The sequence below is a fragment of the Plecotus auritus genome (assembly GCF_963455305.1).
Source record: "Plecotus auritus genome assembly, chromosome: 4".
NCBI classification, from domain to species: Eukaryota; Metazoa; Chordata; class Mammalia; order Chiroptera; family Vespertilionidae; genus Plecotus; species Plecotus auritus.
In genome coordinates this window covers 130,721,927-130,736,858 of record NC_137775.1, presented here as the reverse complement: position 1 = coordinate 130,736,858, position 14,932 = coordinate 130,721,927, and the positions used below count along the sequence as shown (strand labels likewise).

The 14,932-nt window shown below is 39.6% G+C and overlaps 1 protein-coding gene across 1 annotated transcript in view; it reads right to left on the bottom strand.

Moving 5' to 3' along the window:
• The window catches only part of EXOC4 (exocyst complex component 4), a 771,568-nt gene that overhangs the window by 125,313 nt on the left and 631,323 nt on the right, over positions 1-14,932 (bottom strand). Inside the window, exon 13 of the mRNA XM_080666468.1 lies at positions 13,715-13,870. Coding sequence (XP_080522594.1) covers positions 13,715-13,870 — 156 coding nt within the window. The remainder of the gene's footprint in view (positions 1-13,714; positions 13,871-14,932) is intronic.

Sequence of the window (14,932 nt, the reverse complement as noted above, 5' to 3'; positions counted from 1 at the left end):
TCTTTCACCTGTGTTGCTAACTATACATCCTACACATTAAACAGTCAGCCTTTTTATTTCTGACTGATTTCTAATTGCTAACGTAAAATTACAGCTCAGACTTTAGGTAAACAGTTAAGTATTTGCACTTTGCTATGGGCTGAAATGTATTCTCTCCCAAATTCATAATTTGAGGTCCTACACCTGAAAATGATGGTATTTAGGGATGGGATTTTTGGAAGGTAGTTAATTGAGGAAGGGGGTACCCTTATGATGGGGTATATACTCTTATAAGAAGAGGCATGAGAGAGAGCTCTTTTTCTCTTTGACCTATCAGGACACAGCAAGAAAAACAGGCCTCTGCATGCAAGGAACTGAACAGGCTTGCACCTTGATCTTGGACTTCCCAATCTTTAGGACTGAGAGAAATACACTCCTGTTGTTTGGGCCACCCAGTATACAGTACTTTGTTATGGCAGCCAGAGCAGACTAAGACATACTCTACACCCCGAGATTCCTTCTACCCATTCCTTTACTTAAGTCCATTACTTGTATATTGAGTAATACCTGCATTCAACAAGTATTTATTGAACATGTGTGACATACACTACACCTGGCATTTGATACCAAAATTCTAGAGCAATAATACAACTTAATACTCTGACCATTAACCCTATACTTTTGCTATCAGTGTTGAATCCCGATTTGATGGAGGAACTTGTTTTCAAAGCCTTTATAGGTACCTTCTGTTCTTAGGACAATGTTTTTCCAGAAAATAACAATCATCAAAAAACTGATCAAATTTTCTTATAAAAACAGCTTTAAAATTGAAGGTTGTGATTCTGAGACATCAAATAAATGATGGTTACAAAAAATATACCATAAATGTAAACATACTAAGACTAGAACCCCAAGAAGCAGCTACTAATAAAAATAGTAAAATTATTATTTTTATATGCCTTAATCCATTTATTCTCCCCCCCCCATTGATTTATTTTATTTTTTCTTTACTGATTAAGGTATTACATATGTGTCCTTATTCCCCCATTACCCCCCCATCACCCCCACTCATGCCCTCACTCCCCTGGTGTCTGTGTCCATTGGTTAGGCTTACATGCATGCATACAAGTCCTTTGGTTGATCTCTTCCCCTTATCCCCACCCTTTCCTACCTTCCCTCTGAGGTTTGATGGTCTGATCAATGCTTCTCTGTCTCTGGATCTGTTTTTGTTCATCAGTTTATGTTGTTCATTATATTCCACAAATGAGTGAGATCATGTGATATTTATCTTTCTCTGACTGGCTTATTTCACTTAGCATAATGCTCTCCAGTTCCATCCATGCTGTTGCAAATGGTAAGAACTCCTCCTTTTTTACCGCAGCATAGTATTCCATTGTGCAAATGTAGGTTTTTTAATCCACTCATCTGCTGATGGGCACGTAGGCTGTTTCCAAATCTTAGCTATGGTGAATTGTGCTGCTATGAACATAGGGGTGCATATATCCTTTCTGATTGGTGTTTCTAGTTTCTTGGGATATATTCCTAGAAGTGGGATCACTATTAAACATTCCCCAAAGTGGAAAGAATGCACTAGGTATACTGACCAAAGAAAGGGCTCCAACTTAATCTAAAGTATAAATACACAACATAAAAGCACAACTTTATTAGATATTAAATATGACCTAATATGCTAGTTAACACACACACACACACACACACACACACTCAAAAAACAGCCTGTAAGTTGCAGAATCAAAAGCTGTCATTCACAAATAAGGGGCAGAGGTGCAGAGGAGTGAGGGACCTGACTAAAGTCACACAGAAAATTAGGGGCAGATGGAACAGAAACCCAGACTCGGCCTCAGGGTTTTCTCCACATTCTATCCCCCTTTTTTGGGGTGCCGAGTAGCTGAGTACACTGATGTATCAGTGGGTAAAGACAGTGAAAAATTCCATGTAAATTGATAAGACGTAACAACAAGCCAAGAGATAATTGTGAAGCCGCAGGTTTTCAGGTCGATGGCATCTGCCCAGAGTTCCGACACAGACACAACTTGGAAGAAGGCTGCACTGAAATGCTCTGTTAGCTTGAATACAAATGCATCTTTCTTCAGCCACGCCACTCCAGCCTGGCTACTAAGTTTTCTTTGTAGGAGGTTGTCAAGCAACAGTGGATTCAAACAATAAAGGGACAAGGTTTGTTCTGTAGGTGCTGGGACTTGCAGGCCTATGCAGTTTTTCTGCCAGGAGCCACTATAAATTAGGTATTTATTCAAATAGCAACAGTTTTCCGAGAAAAACATGTCTTAAGCTTCAATACAGATTTTCAATATGTAGGAATAAAATAACCAATAATTGGTTATCATGAATTGAATATATACTTTGGTTTTTCAACTACCAAGAGGATTATAGGTTTAAAAGTCAAAATTTATATAGCATTGAACTTCCTCGTCTGAGGAGTCTAGTTTATTGACCATTCTGGGTATTTCTCAAATTGCCATACAATCAATCTCCTTTTGGAGAATCTAAATCTAGTCAGAGCATGGACACTAAACAACTGATCTCAAGCAAAGGCAGGAAGCCCAAACTTTGCAACTAAGTGTCAGGTCTTCAAGGAAGCACTGGGGGAACAGAGAGGGGAGGGAGTGAGAGGTGGGAGGGGGTCATGGGGACTTGGGAGAAAGACAAAGAAAGACAAGGGAACCTATGGGGCTAAGTGAGATACCACAGAGAAGGGTAAAGGCTTTGCATAAAATTAGCAGAAAAGTGAAGATGGTTTAAGATTAAGTATTTATGATATGATAGTGTATTTGTAGAGAATTGTCAAACTGGCAGTGAACAGTCACTGGGTTAGAGAATGTGCGGACATTTTTTTTTTTTTAAGCAGGTATGAATTTAAAACCTCAGCAATAATCACTCGTGGTTAAATAACCTATAATGAGCAGTGAGCCCCTGCCCCAGCTCTCCTCACCCTTAGTCCTGTGCCCCCAAAAGAAGCACCTACAACTTAAAAAATTATTTATTTTTAATTCTTCCAGTTGTTATATGCACCTCATTACATAATCTGTGGAAACAGCTACTTGTTGATATATTAATTTTAGACATTTTATTCTGACAGGCTGCTCAATGGACGGATGAGGAATTCATTAGCTATGTCCCCCTTTTCCATCCCCAAATTGCCCCTTCCCCTTCCTAATGTAGTTATAATACTATTTTTAGTTTTCCACTGGTTTTTAATAATATATGTACACATATCTTTACCTCTAGCAGGAGCACTCACCATACTATAAAATGCTGACTTGTCTTACTCCCCCCAAGACTGTGGGCTCCACCCCAGGAGGAAGCGGGCTTTCGGGGAGGAGATGCTGGAAGAGTTGATCTCTGAGCTGAATCCTGAAAGCTGAACTGGGCAGGTACAGGAGGTGGGCGTGGGATGAGCAGAGAGCATTCTAGGAAGAGGGATGGGCATAGCAAAGACACAGCAGCCAGCATGAAAGGGCACGGTGGCCTGGGGACCTGAAAACGTTTAACAGGGAAAGAAAGACAGTGAAAGGGCTAGTGTCCTCCGGGCCTGGCAGGGAGTGTGAGCCTGCGGCAGGGAGCAGCCATCAGTAGAGGAGATGGGCAGGGGGAGCAGCCATCAGTAGAGGAGATGGGCAGGGGGAGCAGCCATCAGTAGAGGAGATGGGCAGGGGGAGCAGCCATCAGTAGAGGAGATGGGCAGGGGGAGCAGCCATCAGTAGAGGAGATGGGCAGGGGGAGCAGCCATCAGTAGAGACAGAAGACAGACAGGGAAGGAGGCCTTTCCCTGGCGACTGGACTCGCACTGCTTGCCTTGTCTTAGGCACACCTCGTCCTGCCCCTGCCCAGGCTTGATGACTGGTGTTTTTCTCTCCACAGTGGCACGGCATGTCACTATCAGCCACACTTTCTGAAGGGCTGAGTGGGATTAAATTAGAGGGATTAACTTTCCCCCTTTATTAAGAATGTTATTAAATGTACACCTATGTGAAAAATTAAATAATTGCACGATCTAAAGTTAAACAAAAATAAAATGTCTTAAACATTTTAGTGATGTTTAAATGATACTATTAGATAATTATAATCCTCAAATAACTGTATGAGAGATTTTCATTTTTTTTTCATTTACTGCCAATCATGCTAGTAAGTCATATCATTTTGATATAATAATAAAGTGCCTAATTTAATCTTCTTGAACATTAATTGATATGTTTGTAGCTGAGTCTCCAGTTAATTACCTGTCTTTTCTGTTTAATCTTGAGATTTAAGTCTGCTTCTTACCCTCCCTTGCAGGGCAATGTCCTCCATCTATCCATGACCTTTATCTCATTTAATTGAAGGAAAAAGAGCATTTTAGCAAGGCATTCTCTACCCTTGTATTTATTTAATACATTCATGCTTTCTGAGTCATCTTTCCTTTTAGAATTATATTTGAAAGTGATATTAAACATGCAGAGATAGTGAAATAAATGTCTCCATTCTAATAAACATTTTGTCCAAGCAAACTAAAGTGTTTTTTTTTCCCCTGCACCAGAGTTTTCACTTGTTTCTTCAAATATATTTAAAGATTCTTCAATAGCTACAGTTATCTGGAAACTCTTAATGGCTGTTGCTTTTAAGAACCTTTTAAATTTCCAAGTGAAATTTTTCTGAAAATTTATCCTCTACTTCATTCAGACCATGCTTCCATCTAAATACATTCTTGGCCCACTAGATTTCTGCTTCGTTTACTTGTCTAACCTGGCTGATAGTAGAAACTAAAGAGGTGTAAAGACCCACCAAAGCAAAACAAAACAAAAAACAAAATGCTCTGAGGATCAGAAGTCAGGCTGTGAGCTTCTACAAGGACATGTTACTAGCCATAAAACTTAGGGAGGCCACTGAAGACATTTCCTTCCCATTAAGGCAAGTGGCTCACCATTCTTTACATGTTGATCTTTTCATTTGCAGAGTGAGAGATCCTTCCTACTTGTATTCAGTTTCCTTGGTTCAACATTTATTGAGGATCTCTGATGAATGTCAGGGTTCCAAAGAGGAAGGTGAAAGTGCAAACCTGCTTTCTGCTTTTATTCTGACTTGTCCCTCAGTCTCTTCCCTACTCAGGACTGCATCACACTATTTGAAACCCACATAATTTTATACCATTTTAATATTTTCTTTCCCTTTGTATTGTATTCTTTCTCTTTTCAATGATTCTTTTCTTTTCTTTGACTAGACAAACATAAAGCTCAGATGAAAGAAGATCATAAGTTTTAAAGTACCTCTATTCCTGGTTTCAATACATTACCAGCCTCCCCTCCTCTAATAGCTGGATATTCTGTTACCAACCTATTATTGAAAGGGAGAACTCAAAACAATGTAATACATGAAATATAATACAGTGCGTACTAATGATAACACACTAAATCTAGAGTAAAGCACCTACATGATAAAATGTTTGTGACATCAGTAGAAAGTGATTAGCATATTAGCCAAGATTATGATGATTATTGAAAATGAAGGAATAGCCTGGTCGGTGTTGCTCAGTGGTTGAGCATCAGTCTACTAGTATGTATGAACCAAGAGGTCACAGTTCAATTCCCGGTCAAGGCACACGCCTAGGTTATGGGCTCAGTCCCCAGTAGGGGATGTGCAGGAGGCAGCCAATCAATGATTCTCTCTCATCATTGATGTTTCTATCTCTCTTTCCCCTCTCCTTCCATCTCTGAAATCAATAAAAAACATATTTAAAAAAAAAGAAAATGAAGGAATAACTCAAATGTGCAAAAATACAAATTCCTGATCCATTTTTAGGCTGGTTGATCAAAGTGTTAGAGGAGGCAGATAGATGGATATGAGTTGGGAGAGGCAGCTGGGCTGGAGGAAGTAAGTGTGAGACATGACAAACTGAAAATAGACAATGGCGATGGTAAGTCCCTATGTGAGCAGAAAAGAATCAAAGCCCTCCAGGATGTGGTCTCACCAGTGGCATAACACCTAGCTGAAGGAGCCTCATAACTTAGAGACATTTTTTTTTTTTTTTTTTTTTAAGAAATAAGGGAAGGGGAGACTTACTGAGGGGCATCCCACCTAGGGCTATAAATATCCCAAACTCCACCAAGCGAGGCCCTTGGTTCAGTCCCAGCCAGCTGAGCGGCCCACTCAGGTCCTCTCTGAGTGTAATGCTTTCCTCACCTGCTTCTGCTGTTATTTGTTGTCTCTTGTTTGAATTTAATCCTACAAGCAAGACAAGAGCTGGGGGCGCAGAGTACTGTCTCTGGCCAGAGGTTATCTCTGGCCAGAAAGGCCCTTGTCACTGCTGACAACAGTGTGGTCGCTCTGGGAGCCAGACCACCTGGCTTAAGTAGCAACATCACTTGGTGGCTCTGTGAATTTGGGAAAATCATGTAATTTTTCTGCACCTCAGTCCCTCATCTCTTGCATGGGAACAACAGCACCTGAACACTCATAATGCGGCTGCCCAGTGCCAGGCGCGAGCTGACTCTGATCGCTGTGACAGTTGAAATAGATTGCACAATCTTTCCAGAAATGTAATCAATTATTCATCTTTCCACATGCTAGAGTTCAAGACTAATTTGTAGATTTTACATACATGAGTGGGCAAAAGGTTTACAGTTGTTCATATGGGAAAACAATACAATAATTCATAAATAATAATACAAGAATAAACTCTGTGTTTTGCATACTCACAGCTGTATTTTTTCACTTTTATCACCAGAAAGCTCTGGCCCTGGTTCTGCCAATTACATCTGTCCACTTAAGGATTTTCAACCCTGGCACTAGAGAAAGGATTCTTACTCTTTGATATTCTGGGGCCCTGAGTGAAATGGGGCTAAAAGATTTTTAGGACAGTCTTTCTAATACATGTGCCCCCCCCCAACTCCTAGACAACCCTTAATCTTCCCCTTTACTTCCCTCAATACCTTACCCCTTCTGTTAATTACATCTCCAGAAAGTAGGGCTGCTTTTATCAGTGGATATTCATTGATCTCAAAAGGATAATGTATTCATATATATGACAGGTGCAAAGACAATGGCTAGAAAGCCTGCTTTCAGCTTGTTGGGAACAAAAGGATATTTCCTGTTTTTCTTTTTTCTATTAAAGCCCTGGCTTGATCTATTTTCCCCCCTCTATTCAAAGTTAAGCCCGGAAATAATACATTTTATTTTTTAGTTAAAAAATAAGAATAGGAAAAGGCCTTGTTTAGTACTGAAGGGAACATGACCTTTATTCAATACGAAGGGCACTGGATTCTATATTCATCCATCTGCTCAATAGCTCTCTGAGCTCTAAGAGCTAATTACAGGAGGAGAGTGTGACTTCTCAGCCTTGTGGCTTGCGCCATGCTCTATGGTACTCTAATGTGAGAAATAAAGGCTCTCTGTCAACGCTACCAAGTTGGAATGTCAATGAAGACTGTTCTCTGCCACTTACCTTTCCTCTCAGCTTCTCCTCAGGATAGAGAACATGACAGATTCAGAGGAAAGAATCAATCACACACAAAACAAACAGACGTATAATATTATTTTTCTTCTGTTAAAGCAAATATAATTTGTTTTCAAACCATGTCTAATTGTAAAAATGTAGACAGATCTCTCAGACATAATGTCCAGCACAATAAACCAGATACTATAATTCAATTTATATGAAATTTGAGGACAGTCAAAACTAAACTCTGGTGATAAATGCCAGAATAGTGGTTACTTCAGGGCAGGCCTCTGGGGCCTGGAAAAGCTCGATATTTTGATCTGGGAGGTGGTTACATGGTGTGATCACACAATAATTCATTGAGTTATACCCTTCACTTCATGTATAACTAACCAAAAATTTTAAAAAAGTATAATTTGTTTTTCCTTTAAATCTAAGATGGAAATTGATACAATTAAGTGGGCAAGACAAGAGTAAAGGAAGCTGGAACTCACTGCTAACCCTCCTAAACCAGAAGCGGGAGGTGGCACATGAAGGTTAGCTCTTCAGATCAGCGCTCTTTCCTGGGAAGGGCTGGTAACGCTTCCCCAGGTCCAAGCTGCTGGAGAGACCTAATGAAGCTGATCGACATCTCCTTGCAAGCACAACATATGCTTAAGGCATGACGTCAGAATAAGCCAAGGAACGGCAGAAAGAAGACTTAGGTTGATTTAAAGTCACCTGAAACATTGAGGAAAACACACTTTATCCTTGAGAAGGTGCTCCTAACACAACCATGAAGGGGAGAGATACGATTAAAGGGAAGGAGTGGGAATGTGTTTATCCAGACGTCTTAAAGCCCTGGCAGCAGGAAAACGCAGTGGCGAGACTGAGAGAGAGGAGAGCCTGTGGCTGACCTCATCCAAAGATCAGGTTAATGATTCTTGCGTGGGGCTCCAATCCATCCATGTCTCAGTCATTCTTTACCTCTCTTGATAGAAACACATTATGAGGCTACTCTCTGTTATTATCACCCTGTGATTTAAATTACGGGGCGTATAGAGAACAGGGATAGGAAATAAAAATTTAAGAGTTTTTCATTTATTTCAAATGCTGGTGAAAATATAGTCAGCATTTAAAGGTGTTAGAAAAAACACCTCTGTGACTTTAGTATAAACCTAGATTTCTAAATAGAATACAAAATGTCCTATCCTTAAAAAATAATACATTTGACTTATTAAAAATGTTTATTAAAAGACACCATTAAGAGAGTAAAAATGGGCCTGTAAGGCATGGCTTAGTGGTTGAGCGTAGAGCCAGGAGGTCACGGTTCGATTCCAGTCAGGGCACATGCCTGGGTTGCGGGCTCCATCCCTAGTAGGAGCAGCTGACCAATGATTCTCTCTCATCATTGATGTTTCTCTCTCTCTCTCCCTCTCCCTTCCTCTCTGAAATCAATACAAATATATTAAAAAAGAGAGAGAGAGAAAGTAAAAATACAAGTTATAAAGTGGGAGATGATATCTGTCATAAAAAAGTTATATCCAGATATATAAAGAATTCCTACAAACCAGTACAGAAAAGACAATCTAATTTAAAACAAATAACAAATATGTTGCAAAAAAGGATATTCAAATGGCCAGTACATACAGAAAAATACATTAAAAGATGCTCAATTTCCTTAGTCATGAGAGAAATGCATATTAAACCAAGATGAAACACCTCTACAAACCTACTATAAGGCTAAATTTTAACAGATGAACATATCAAGTATAGATGAGATATGGACCAACTGAAACTCTCATAATACTGCTATGCAAACTCTTACCACCACTCTAGAAAGTGGTTTGGAAGTGTTACTAAAATTGAACATATGCATAGCCTATGACCCAGCAATTCTACTCCTATAAATAACCAATAGAAACACTTATATATGGGGTTACCAAAAGACATAGAATATTCATGGCAGCACTATGCAAAAATAGTTCCAAACTAGAAACTACCCAGGTGCCCATAAGCAGTAGAATAAATGAATATACACATATATATACCTACACAAACAAATAATAAAACATAAAATATGTGATGTATTCACACAATGGAATACAATATAGACTATAGAGTGATAAGAACTTATACAAAACTAGAGGCCCGGTGCACAAAATTCGTGCCCGGGGGTGTGTGTCCCCCAGCCCAGCCTGCACCCTCTCCAATATGGGGCCCCTTGAGGGATGTCCGGTAGGATCGGGCCTAAACGGGCAGTTGGACATCCCTCTCACAATTTAGGACTGCTGGCTCCCAACTGCTCGCCTGCCTGCCTTCCTGATTGCCCCTAACCACTTCTGCCTGCCAGCCTGATCACCCCCTAACCACTCCCCTGACACCTTGACTGATGCCTAACTGTTCCCCTGCCAGCCTGATTGCCCCTAACTGCCCTCCCCTGCAGGCCTGGTCACCCTGAACTGCCCTCCTCTGCAGGCCTGGTCACCCCCAACTGCCCTCCCTTGCAGACCTGGTCCCTCCCAACTGCCCTCCCCTGATGGCCATCTTGTAGCAGCCATCTTGCATCCACATGGGGGCAGGATCTTTGACCACATAGGGGCAGCCATTTTCTGTGTTGGAGTGTCAATCAATTTGCATATTACTCTTTTATTAGATAGGATAGAGGCCTGGTGCATGAGTGGGGGCTAGCTGGTTTGCCCTGAAGGGTGTCCCAGATCAGGTAGGGGTTCCCTTGGGGCGTGGGGTGGCCTGGGCGAGGGGCCTGTGATGGTTTTCAGGCTGGCCATGCCCCCCGGAGGCCCTGGGATGTGGGATTTGTTTTTCTTCTATAATTGAAACTTTGTAGCCTTAAGCAGAGGCCAAGGCAGGCCAGGGTGTGTGGAAAGCTTGGCTTCCTCCATCGCCAGGGGCAACTCAAGCCTCCTACTCTCTCCAGCTCCGTGGCTACCGTCATTTTTGTTGGGACTTATTTATCTTCTATAATTGAAACTTTGTAGCCTTAAGCGGAGGCCAAGGCAGGCCAGGGTGTGCGGAAAGCTTGGCTTCCTCCATTTCTGGGGCAACTGAAACCTCCTGCTCTCTCCGTGGCCGCAGCCATCTTGGTTGGGTTAATTTGCATACTCTCTCCTGTTTGGCTGGTGGGCGTGGCTTGTGGGTATAGCAAAGTGATGGTTAATTTGCATATTACTCTTTTATTAGATAGGATAACATGGATTAATCTCACCAACATAATGTGGAGCAAATGGAGCCAATCATAAAAGGATACACAACTGCATCATCCCTTTTAGACAGAATCCAAAAACAGATTGAAGTGATTTGTGTGTCTAGAAGTCAGATAAAGACTATTGGAGAGACAAGTAGTGACCAGAGGAAACATAAAAAGGATCCTTGTTGCTATCATTCTGTGTCTTGATCTAGGTACTGGTTATGCAGCTACATTAAAAAGGGTGAAAATGTACCAAGCTATGCCTTTGATATGTGCACATATGTTATACATATTCAAGAAAAAGTGAAATATTTCAAGTATTAAAAGAAAAGAATCACCATCCAATGAATACTATACTCAGTGAAATTATTCTTTAAGAGTGAGGGTAAGATAAAGTCTGTCTCTGACAGACAAAAATTGAGAGCATTTGTCACCAGTAGACCTGTCTTATAAGAAATGTTAAAAGAACGTCAGGAAAATGATATAGGTCAGAAACTTGGACCTACATTAAGAAAGGAAGAGCATGAGAGAAGAAAAACCTAAAGGAAAATATACCTTTATTTCTCTAATTCTTAATTGATCAATAGGTAACAGTTTGTTCAAAATAATAACATTATATGCAGTGATTATAGCTTATGGAGAAATGAAGTGAATGAGAGCAGAGCAATAAGGAATGGGAGGCACTGGAATACTGTTATAAGGGTTTGCATTCCCCATGCAGTGGGATCGTGTTATTTGAAAGTGGACTTGGATTAGTTTAAATGTATATTGAACACTCTAGGATCACCACTAAAAACAGTTAAAAAAGTATAATTTATAAGCTAACAGGGAAGAAAAAAATGGAATCCTAAAAAATGCTCAATTAAAATCATAAGGGAAAAAAAGCACAATCCGTAAAATAAAAAATCAATACATTTTGAATTCAATTAAAATTAAAGTCTTCTGCTCTACATAAGACATTGTGAAGGGAATTAAATACAAGGCACAGACTGAGGGGAAATCTCTGCAAAATACATATTGATAAAGGACTGGTATCTAAAATACACAAAGAATTCTTAAAACTCGAAAATAATAAAATACACAACCCAATTAAAAATGGGCAAAAGATATCGCAACATGTGTCATTACGAAAATTAAAACAATGAGATACCACAACACAACTATTAGAATATACCAGATTCAAAACACTGACAATACCAAATGCTCTTACTGGCGAGGATATGGAGCAACAGGAACTCTCATTCATTGCTGTTGGGAATGCGAAATGGTGCAGCCACTTTGAAGACAGTTTAGCAGTTTCTTGTGAAACTAAACATACCCTTACCAGATGATCTAGCATTGCATTCCTTGGTATTTACTCAAATGAGTTGAAAACTTACACCCTCACAAAAACCTGCACATGAATGTTATCAATAGGTGAATGGATAAACAAACTATAGCATGTCCATACCATGAAATATTATTCAGAAATTTCAAAACAAAGAATTTAAGCTACAAAAAGACATGAAGAAAACCTTAGTGCATATTGCTAAGCAAAAGAAGCCAATCTAACAAGGCTACATACTATATGATTACAAATACATGATATTCTGAAAAAGACAAAATGATGGAGATGGTAAAAAAAATCAGTGCCTGCCAAGGGTTCGGGGAGAGGAAAGCAGGGATGAATAGGAAGAACAACAGAGAATTTTTAGGGCAGTAATACTACTATTTTGAATGGCAGATACATTAATTATACATTTGTCAAAACCCATAGAATGTATAACAAAAAGAGTGGACCTTAATGTAAACTACAGACTTTAGTCAATAATAATATATCGATGTTAACAACTGTACCACACTGACGTTAAAAATAGAGAAAATTGGGGGAGGAGTGAGGGGATATATGGGAAGTCCATGATTTTCGATAAAATTTTTTATAAACCTAAAATTGTTCCTCCTAAACTAAAGACGGTTAATAGTTTTCTTATATCAAAGCAACTAGTTATTTCTCTGAGATAATTTGAATAATGAGAAAGAAAAATATAGATAGGAAGGCTTTTGGTTAAATTACTGGTGAATTTTGAGTATCATGATTTGAGAAAGTTTTAAATGACCCTTTAGCATATTTTCATAATAAAATGTTGGTAAAATATGGCACTACAGTATATGAATATGATTAATGTTGTGAGCAGTAAAGACCTATTTATCCATAGTTTCCAACTACATTCTGAGAAAGAGAAGACCTCACGGCAGCCTTATGATAAATTAAAAGTAAGGTACTGGTCATTCCTTCTTTTATTCCTTTTCTGGTCTTTGCTTCTTTAAAGTGCTTTTATTTTATTTTTATTGGAACTATATCTTTATTCACCTGAATAGGCAAAAGACAATAGGAATAAACTTATTTTTAATGTGACAACGTATTACCTCCATTTCTCCTCTACTTTACAAACTAGGTGGGATGTTTCACTGTGGCAAGCCCCACCTGTTGAAAATGAGTAGCTTTACCAAATTAGGCCCTAAGTACAAAATTTACATTGAACTTAGGTAAACACTGAGTGATCAAGTTGAAGGAGAGACATTACTTTTGTCAAAACAATCAGAAAGCAATCAGAGAAAATACAATGTATATGAACAGACATAGGAAGCACATTTGTATTTTCAGAAAGTTCAACTAACGGTTCTCTGAGGTGAAGAACATGCTAAGAACAACTGTAAAATGTGCTGTATGGGCAGGAACTTTTCTTATTAACTGTCCATCATATTTCCAGGTATGGTGCATAATAAGGTGAATACAGCTTTGCTGAATAAGTGAATGAATGAATGAATATACTATTTGTTCCCTAAGATGGGAGAAGGACCTACAAATTGAAAGAGATTTTAACTCAAGTTAGTAATGCTCCAAATTTGATTCATGTCAATCACTGCCTTCTAATGTTTTGAGCACAGGCATAGTTGCATGGGAAGTGAGGTGTATTAGGATGAAAACAGACTTGACTAAGTTCGGTTAATTGATACTTGATATTTAAAATTGGCCAAAATTTCACATAAGAAAGAATTAGCTAAACAGATGTTTTTCCTCCTCATGCTCAATACAACTTAGAAAATAGACCTTTTACCTTATGAAATCTTCTTCATCTTCTCTCTTTGGCCTCAGCTGTTTGGGCTGAGCCATATTGATCCAGTTTGGCAGAGATTTCAAGAGTCTGCTGATATCATCATCTTTGGCCCAAGATGCACTGATGACAAGTTTTTCTTCCGACTGGACGATGCCCCTGAACACATGGCAGAAAAGAGACACATCGGCACATTGCTTCATAGCTGGCTGGCACTTGTCATCTACCTCTGCTACACAGGAAAGATGCCTCACCCCGCTCTCTTACTCACGCAATCCATGACCTGGGTTGGTAATGGATTATGTTAGTAAGTGACACCATTAATAGGGCCCATTAATGGGAACAACCATTTTTAGACTTCATTCTTAGATTCTTCATTGTTGAGTCATCTCAAAGGCTAAGAATGCTAACTAGCCCTCCTTTATGGTAGGTTTTTTTTGGGGGGTGTATTTCAACAAAGATGTTAAATAAGGTGGAGTAACCATATAGGAGAATGCTATTACATGACAACATAAATGGTACTGAAAGGTGACAGAGTGTTATAAAGGGTTGTCCTCTGGCTTCTTGGTTTAAACTACCAATTAGTTCTAGTTGAAGTTACTCTTTGAACTGTGGACACCTCTGCATTCAAAGCAAATGTACCATCACAGAGAAACCTCCACCCCGATTCCCAGCAGGAAGTCTCTGATTCTCGCCCTCTGCAGTGGCCGTGATGAGTGGCCTGGAGGTGACAGGTTCAGGTCCTTTAACAGGGCCCGTGGGTTAGCCATCGATACTGCTCTTACCAGAACGTACCTGTAAAGTCATCTTAAACGTTCACTTTCAACTTCATTAAAAAACTTCTCTTTTGTTTAACATTTCTGTCCCTGTCACTAATGTGAATGGTCTAAAATCTTCATCAGCAATTGTAGGGACAGAGAGACAGTGATTTATGAAGGGAGTGCTGATTGGCTGGCTCCCTCTGAAGCTGGCCAGGGCTCCAGGAGGCTCCCCCCAGCCCAGGCAGGGACTTATTGTGGGATGAGGGTTATATTGGGGATGTCATGCAGTTCTCTCCATATAATATACGTGTGGTATACTAGTATATCCATGTATGTTCGATAAAAACCTCCATTACCCAAGAGGCAGTTTAATGTTTGTAGACAAAATAAGTTGAAACTGAAATCCTTGACTCATGAAAATCTGATCCCAGGTAACAGGGCCTCATGGCTGCCTGAAAAT